The 9,520-nt window shown below is 36.2% G+C and overlaps 1 protein-coding gene across 1 annotated transcript; it reads right to left on the minus strand.

Moving 5' to 3' along the window:
- Positions 1–988: 988 nt before the first annotated feature.
- On the minus strand, positions 989–4,426 carry LOC101020233 (olfactory receptor 56B1). Its single transcript, XM_021933574.2, is given in 2 exon segments — positions 989–3,045; positions 3,048–4,426. Coding segments are annotated over 2 exon segments (972 nt in total). The 5' UTR covers positions 3,628–4,426; the 3' UTR covers positions 989–2,653.
- Between the last annotated feature and the right edge of the window lie 5,094 nt (positions 4,427–9,520).

The raw sequence follows: 9,520 nt of genomic DNA on the forward strand, positions 1-9,520 counted from the left end.
GGTTTAGTGCTCTACAAAGCAGACAACTAGATAGGATTAATCATCAGATAGGCTTATTGGGGAAAAAATGTGAAATGTAAAGGATAAGAAGGGAGAAAAACATGAAAAGAATCTTTAGACCATGATTCAGCTCTGACAACCAAGAAAAGAGAGAGAAAAGGAAAGATTGCCTAAGAAAAGTATCAGCCCTCAGTGCAGCTCTGAGAAAGTCTTAACCAGGCCAGTTCAGAATCCTCATGCAAAAGTTGACCATTAAACGAGTTTCATTTCTGGCCAGAATGGGCTAGCTCTCGTCCTCTTACTGTGTCTGGTCATTGTCTGGGAGCAGCCAAGGGAACCATGAACTTTGTGTGAAGGTAAAGGTGCATCTAATGGTGTAGAAGCCAGAGGACATCAGTCAACAATGCTACTCATATCAGGTTCCCTTGAAGGGATATGTGAAAGGTACACATATATTTTTACAATTTTTTATTTTTCTAGGCTGTAATATGTAAGTTATTTCTGCTGGAATAACATGTCATCACTACTGAATTTCATTGAACTACCCTCTTACCATAGTTGTTTTTGTTTTTTGTTGTTGTTGTTGTTTTTGTTTGTTTTTGTCAGAGTCTCGCTCTTTCACCTAGGTTGGAGTGCAGTAGTGTAATCACAGTTCACTGGAGCCTCAAATTCCTGGGATCAAGCAGTCCTCCCAGCTCAGCCTCACAAGCATCTGGGACTATCAACATGAGCCATCATGCCTACCTAATTTTATTTTTATTGATTTGTAGTTTTTATAGAGATAGGGTCTCACTATGTTGCCCAGGCTGGTCTCAAACTCCTGGCCTCAAGAGATCCTCCTACTTTGGCCTTCCAAAGCACTTGGATTACAAGTGTAAGCCACTGTGCCCAGCTGGTAATTCTTATTTAATGCGAACACTATCTTCTTGTAACTTTATAGAAAATGTCAAATGTATATTTTCTTAAATTATCTTAATGTTCTCAACTATATTGTTATTAAAAAAAAGTAGTCTTATGAGTACAAAGGGCATGGGGTCTTTTCTCTTTATTAATTTCTAAGTGAAAAAAAATTGAAGTTTGTGTGAAAGGCCAGACTAATAAGAAAGATACATTACATTATTTTCATTTTACCTGAGAACTGATAGGGTTTACTTTTTACATGTAACTGGAAGAGGAGCTGACATTATATAATGTATAATAGACTTTCTAGCAACTGGTATTCCTGCACCTGAAATTAATACTTATATTTCAAGGAATGTCCCAACTATTTAATGACATAATCTGAGCATGTGTTTAATGGAAAGTGGCCTGGAAAATATTGAAATACAAGACAATAATAGATTAAGCCTTATTTTGCCCATTCATTGCTTAGGATTATTTTTTAAGGAAAAAGAAAGAAAAGAAAACTCTCAAAGTAAAAATTTCACAGGGAAAAATTTCTATATCTACCTCCTGCCTACAGTGTCTTTATATCTGATCATCTAAAGATTTTGCTGAAGCTGCCTACATTCTTGCGTGGGTGTGGTAGTAGTAGTGGATGAGTAGTTATGGTAGAGATAGATGCTGGTAATATAAATAAAGCCAGTGAGTCTGTCAGAGTCTCAGAAAGGGGAAAAAAGGCACAAAGAAATGTGAATCTGAAGACAATTTAATGAAGCTATTATTGAGTAGTAGGTTGTTTTAAGAAAATAAAACTGGATATTGAAAAAATAATGCATGCTGGGCACTTAGAGACTACTATCAGGAAGCCTTTATCAGCCCCTTGACCTGAAGAAAGAAGGCAAGACAAGCCTGTTACTATATTTCCCTAAGAGTTGTAGTTGTAGCAGGTGGGTGACCAGAGAAGGGACACATCCAGTGAGAACCCCAATGTCAAAGCATGCTGGAAGTAGAATAATAAATAGCCCAAATGCTCTCTCCTCTTGAACTATAATCTGTCACGGCATCACATTGGCTCAATTCAACTGAACACCAAAAGACAAAGGAGTTTGGGCTTACAATATGTGAAAGTCAGCCCTCCAGTTTACAGAGCAGTGCACAAAGGACAGAGAGCAAATCTGGGGAGGCAAATGGCACAAGCACCAGATCCTTCTAGCTAGATGAACCTTTTGGGTTCTGTCTGTCCAAGCTGAGTCATCTCATAGTCCACCTAAATCTTCATCATTTTCTGATTTGACTTTATTTGTCTGAATTGCTTTCTTTTCCGGCCTCTATATTCCATATTACTGGAGTAATGCTTGTTCAGGGAGACTGACTTTGCTCCCAAGTTACAGCTAACGATGTGTAAGCATGACCTATAATTCATGTCCCAATCACTCATTTCTCTGATTGAATGTATGTGTGTGTGTGTATGTGTGGGTGTGTGATTATATTCATTTTTATTTTATGAGATAGATAAATCATTAAGTTCTTTAAATCCAATTTGGTTTGGCAGAAAATTCTTCCATATTCTCAAATATATTTATATATTTAGATTTTGTCAATATTTTAGGCTACTGTGATTTTTTGTATCTTTTCTGAAGCTTTCACAATTATTTACATACAAATATAAAAAGGGAATCCCAAAGGTATGCACTTACTCGTTTATCCTCTTTGAAATTTTACTATCCAGTTTAGGAGAAGCTGAGGTTCATGGACATCACGGAGAAGGTCTCTAGGATCTTATTTCTTTTGTAAGAGCAAAGAGCACCTTTTGGAAGGCTGCCCTAAGTTCTTTGGTCTGAAGTGCATAAACTATAGGGTTGAGGGAAGGGGGGATGATGTTGTGCAACACATTAAGTAGAACTGGAATCAAAGTAGCCCTCATCTCTGTCAGATGAGTTACTGAAATCACTACAACAATAGTGTAAAAGAAAAGGAGAAGGGTAAGATGTGAACTACAAGTGCTCAGGGCCTTGGCTGCAGCTTCAACTGAGTTCAGTCTAAGTACAGAGTACAGAATCAAAATATATGACAGTATAATAAGACTTAGATCACTCCCCATTCCAAGCCATGCCAGGACAAACTGGCAAATGCTGTTTGGCCTCCTGTTATCACAAGCCAGGCTGTGACCCCAAGGTTAGAGCACAGGCAGTGTTCAATTTCATTCCTGGAGCAATAGTCATGCTGTGCTGCAAGCACAGGCACCGGGATGACAAATAAGCCATTTCTCAGCACCATTAACAGGTTAGCTTTTAAGATTAAGGAACTGGTGACAACGGATGGATAGCGAAGAGGGTTACAAATAGCCACATATCTATCAAAAACCATGCAGAGGAAGATACCAGACTCCATGCCCACAAAGAAGTGAATGGCATAAATCTGAGCAAAGCACTCAGGGAGGCTAATGACCTTGGCATCAAACCAGAAGATGGCCAGGTTCTTAAGCGTGATAGTAGTGGCCAGACCCATGTCAACCACAGAGAGGATGCCAAGGAAAAGGTACATGGGCTGCTGCAAAGAAGCGTTCTGCCAGATGATGAGGAGGATGAGGGTATTTGCACCAAGTGCTGAGAGATACAGTAGTGCCAGGGGCAGAGATAGCCAGTGCTGCCAGCTGTGAATACCTGGGAATCCCAGCAGGATAAACTCAGAGACCTGGAATTTGGAGCTATTGGAGACTTTGAGAGATGCAGACATATGATTCATGATTCAACATGAATTTCAAATCTCTATTTGTATTGTTCTCAGTTATCACAGGTTGGAATCACCACAGAAATAAAATTGTAGTGTTTTTCTAAGTCTTTCTTCTTCTCTTTAGAAATTATACAGATTAAATGGATGTGCTTGTTTTCCTCGTGTTTGTCTCAATGTTACTTGACTCAGAGGTTTATCAACTAATAATAACTAGGTTTTTAAAATGAAAAATTATAGGAGATGAAATTTATAGCTGCATCATTTCAAGTTGATGTAGATGTCCATTAATGTCTTACATAGTCTTCCAAAATGTTGATATCATAGTCTTGTAAATATTTGCAGAAACAAATCATATTGCAGATTTGGGGATAGTTTTCTTTCATATTCTACTTTGTATGCACTTCTGAAGAGGCTGCAAAACAGTAGCTTAAAAGGAAGTTAGTGATTATAGCTGAATTTTTCCATGTGAGAAGTCATATAATTAAGACATACCTTAGTAAGCTTTTTATAGTTGAATCTTAGAGAACTTATAAAGACATAAATACAGGATTTAGGTAAAACTAATAAGACGCTTTTAAAGATAACTGTGGTAACAACATGATATTAGATCAACTCTATTCATTTTTTTAGTGCTCTTTACACTGTTAACTACAGGCACAATGTTGTACAGCTGGTCTCTAGAACTTATTCATCTTGTACAACTAAAACTTTCTATCCATCGAACAGTAATTTTAACTTATTTAATAAACAAGAATTATTTGTCCATAATGTTGAAGGAATTGCCATTCAATGTTCAAAAATCACTGTTAAAATTAGACTCATTATCTTTTCTTTTTTTTTTTTTTTTTTTTTCTTTTTTTTTTTTTTTTGAGACGGAGTCTCGCTGTGTCGCCCAGGCTGGAGTGCAGTGGCCGGATCTCAGCTCACTGCAAGCTCCGCCTCCCGGGTTCACGCCATTCTCCTGCCTCAGCCTCCCGAGTAGCTGGGACTACAGGCGCCCACCACCTCGCCCGGCTAGTTTTTTGTATTTTTTAGTAGAGACGGGGTTTCACCATGTTAGCCAGGATGGTACTCATTATCTTTTCTAAGACTTCTTTGTTATCCATGTACTTTTTGTTCTGTATGGTGGCTCAACCAGACAAGCTTGAATCCAGAAAACTAACCTCCCCTTGCTGCAAATGATTGCCTTCTTATATTGTTGATTTCTTTTCTTTATTTCATACACACTCTTTTTTTTTTTTTCAGTATTCTTTCTGCAACCTGCCTGGAGCAAATGTTTCTCATTTTCCACACTTCTTTCTTTCTGCTAGCAATCTGATCTTTCAAACATTGGTATTCCTTTGTTTAAAATAATACATGGCTTCACATTTTCTTTTAAATACAATACTTTATTATTATAATCCTTATTTATTTGTTATTATTATTTATTACAATCCTTCATTTTGCATAAAACACTCTCAGATATGACTCAAACCGAAGTGAATATGATCTCTTGCTTTGAACTTATTTGTATTCTACACTGCAGATATATATAATACTTACTCTATGCTAAAATTAGTAATTTTTCAAGGCATTTTATTGCCAATATTTTTGCCATGGTGGAAGCTATTGCAGGTTTATGAGCAAGAAACAAAAACTGGAAAGCCATGTTCAAAGCTTAAAATGTTATTTTTAATGTATTAGTTATGGATTTATTTTGATATAATTATTGTTAAATATCAAAAAAATCTGGAATAAAATAAAATTCTTTTATTGTATCAATTCTTACTAAAAACTAAGTGTATTTCCTTTCAGATATTTCTTATTGCCTGTATGTTTGAATAAACATATACTCCCAAATGATAGAATAAATCATCCTTCTTTAATGGTGAATGTAATTTGATAAAGAGTAAAATTATCTACATGTATCTACAGAAAATTTGAATGACTAAAAGACACACACAATAAAGCTAGTTTTACTTTGAGCTTTTAGAGGAGAATTCTAAACACAATAGTTTTATCCTGGATGTGTGGAAGTATGTAACCCATTTGATGTACAAGGCCTGACATTTTTACTTAATCCTCATTTATTACTTTATATTCTAATATTGCATAATCTTTTATCTTTGATGCTTTTGCTATTAAAATTTATTTCTGATTTATGTATGTGTGATACAATTAAGAGAAGATGTATGTTTGAGCTCACAGAAAAATAATTGTTTTTAATTTTTTTTACAATTATATTCTAGCGTGACATAGAATATGATTCTGCTGTATAAAATAGTTAATATATGAACCCTGAAGATAATCTGGCAGTGTTGTTTTTTTATAGACAAGGTAACTTATAGTGCACCATGTGAGCCTTAATATTTTCTAATTCTGACCTCAACCTTTTTTGCAAAGGCCCTCCAATCCTCTATATGCTACTAAAGCAGAGAGAAATATCAATCTTTTTTGCAGAATGTTGACAAAACAACATAATGTTTAGGATAAGCCATTGAACTCTCTGGAATTTAGCCAAAGCGACCATGAGAAGATTTTATTACTTACCATGCTTATGAACAAAGGCTCACAATCTGGGATCCTAGCAGTGGCAGAAGTTTTCTACTGGGCAAAAACAGAACTTTATGAGAAAGATGCTTTAACACAAGATATGTTGTCAGCTAAGATATGGCACAGAAATTATAAACTTCTGAAATTTATGGAGAGTATTTAAGCAGCTCAGTGACCTAAGCATAACAGACCTCCTTTGCAGATATGATGAAAGACCTATAGAGAAAGTTGAATTCCTAGGATGTTAAATCCCACTAGAATAGAAAGCAGGTTAACTCAAAAACATGTATCCTATTAATGTAACCTAAGAATTTACATGAATAGAAGAATATCTTCATTTATTAAATCAAAATGAACCTAGAAAGGTGAAAAATTCTAGAGTGTTTGAATGGTTTTTAAGTACACAAACTCTGGGTGTTCTAAATTCTGTGGCTAGGCGATTTATTTAAACACTTTTAAAAGAGAAAGTATTCATTCCAAAATACATATTTAGTTCTGACTGTTTGAAAAACATGTTAGGCATAAAGTGATCAATAGAACAGACATCATTTCTGTTCTTATTGAAATTGTGGTCTAGTTGAGGTGGGGGGATAGAATAATAACTAAAAAATCAAGCAAATATATAATAATAGACTGGGATTTGTGCTTTAAAGCAAAAGTACCAAGTGATGAGTTCACATGAAGAAAAAATAAATTAATCTCTTGTTGTCAGAGAGGATTTCCTGAAGAAATGTTTGTTCTGAGGACAACTGTTTGAATAGAAGATAACTATGGTATCTGTGTTGGGGTGGGGAGAAAAAACACTTTTCATCCAGGAATCTTTAAATGTTAAAATGAGAGGGATCAAGGCATAGTCAAGGTAACAACAGAGTGTTACAACAATGTGTCTGGTAATCTCAACGAAACAACAAGGTAACCTCAAGGTGACAACAATGTGTCTGGAAACCTCAAGGTGTGGTGCAACATGGGAGGTGATGTGAGATGGTGCTATTGAGGTCACAGTGGTCAGATAATTTTAAGCAAATTTATGCTAACACGATATGGAGCCACCGAAAGGTTTTAGGATAATTTAGGCATAGCAGCAATGTGAAGACCAGATTGTACGTGGCAAGAATAAATATAAGTAAGTTGGATGAACACTGACAACAGTACTTCAAGGGTGAGACAGCTTTATTTTAAGCTGTGAACATAAGGAGAAATTGATGGATATAGAAGTTATACAGGACGTAAATTTGATAATATTTATGACTCCAAAATAACTCTAAGTTTCTGGTACGTGCACTGGAATGGAATATGTCATTCATGTACCTAAGGATGATTGGAGAAGAACCAGATTATGGGGGAAGAGAATGAGTTCAAGTGAGGTCATGACCAATATGAGGTGCCTGCCTTTGAAGTGTCCAAGAGATGATTATTTAGCAAAGAGATGAAAAAGTAGTTTCAGAGAGCAAGGGAACAATTTGAGAAAAATTGGAGTGACTATTATTTTATTTGGAAATCACTGGAATATTTGAATTATTGCTATTAGCACAAATAGATGCTTCAGCAAGTGAGGATACTGACAGAAAGAAGGTGGTCTAGCATCTGGTTTTGAGAAACTCATCGTGATGTCTAGGTAAATGCTGAGAAAGAAAGAGACCAAAAATAACCTATATAGGAAAAAACAGATTGATTTTTAAAGAAGGCAAAGAAATTGATTCATAATTTCACTCTACTGACAAATCTAATGAAACATAGTTTTAAGCAATATTGATGGATTCAGTCTCTTGGAGGTTACAAATGACTTTTTGAAAAGATTGTCTATTTTTGAAATACATAAGAAAAAGTCATATTGGCATGGGCTAAAGAGTAAGTTAAAGGCTAGGAAATAGTAAAATTTGTGCACATAAAATTTTACAGGAAGTTGTACAAACAAGAAAATATAGGGCAGAAGTTGGAAGTTTAGAGTTGGAAGTTAGGAGTCATTTGTAGTAGAAAGTAGAATGGTGGTTACCACAGGCTGAAAAGGGTGAAAGGTGGGGAACTGGGGAATGGGGAGATGTTGACCAAAGTGTATAAAGGTTCAGCTAGAGAGGAATAGTAAATTTTCTTTTTTTTTTTTTAATTTATTTATTATTATACTGTGGGAGCTAGGGCAGTACATGTGCATAACGTGCAGGTTTGTTACATATGTATGTTTCTTGTGCCCTGCTGGTGTGCTGCACCCATCAACTCTCGTCATTTACATCAGGTATAACTCCCAATGCAACTCTCCCCATCCCTCCCCATGATAGGCCCCGTGTGTGATGTTCCCTTCCCGAACCAAGGACTCATTGTTCAGTTCCCACCCATGAGTGAGAACATGCGGTGTTTGGTTTTCTGTTCTTGTGATAGTTTGCTAAGAATGATGGATTCCAGCTGCATCCATGTCCCTACAAAGGACACAAACTCATCCTCCTTTTTATGGCTGCATAGTATTCCATGGTATATGTGCCACATTTTCAATCCAATCTGTCACTGATGGACATTTGGGTTGATTCCAAGTTCATGATTGTGAATAAAAGTTTGAATAAACATATCGCGGTGCATGTGTCTTTAGAGCAGCATAATTTATAATCCTTTGAGTATATAAATACCTTGTAATGGGATGGCTAACAGTACATCTAGTTCTAGATCCTTGAGGAATCGCCACTGTTTTCCATAATGGCTGAACTAGTTTACAATCCCACCAAATACGTAAAAGTGTCTATTTCTCCACATCCTCTCCAGCACCTGCTTGCTGTTTCCTGACTTTTAATGATCAGCTTATTCTAACTGGTGTGAGATGGTATCTCATTGTGGTTTTGATTTGCATTTGATGGCCAGCATGATGAGCATTTTTCATGTGTTTGTTGGCTGTATGAATGTCTTCTTTGAGAAATGTCTATTCATATCCTTTGCCCACTTTTTGATGGGGTTGTTTGTTTTTTCTGTAAATTTGTTGGAGTTCTTTGTGGTGGTTCTGGATAGCCCTTTGTCAGATGAGTAGATTGCAAAAATTTTCTCCCCACCTGTAGGTTGCCTGTTCACTCTGATGGTAGTTTCTTTTGCTGTGCAGAAGCTCTTAGTTTAATGAGATCCCATTTGTCAATTTTGGCTTTGCTGCCGTTGCTTTTGGTGTTTAGACATGAAGTCTTTGCCCATGCCTCTATGTCCTGAATGGTACTACCTAGGTTTTCCTGAGGATTTTATGGTATTAGTCTTAACATTTGGGTCTCTAATCCATCTTGAATTAATTTTCATATAAGGGAGTAAGGAAAGGATCCAGTTTCAGCTTTCTACTTATGGCTAGCCAATTTTCCAGCACCATTTATTAAATAGGGAATCCTTTTCCCCATTTCCTTGTTTCAGGTTT

Source organism: Papio anubis, chromosome 12 (assembly GCF_008728515.1).
Source record: "Papio anubis isolate 15944 chromosome 12, Panubis1.0, whole genome shotgun sequence".
Lineage (NCBI taxonomy): Eukaryota > Metazoa > Chordata > Mammalia > Primates > Cercopithecidae > Papio > Papio anubis.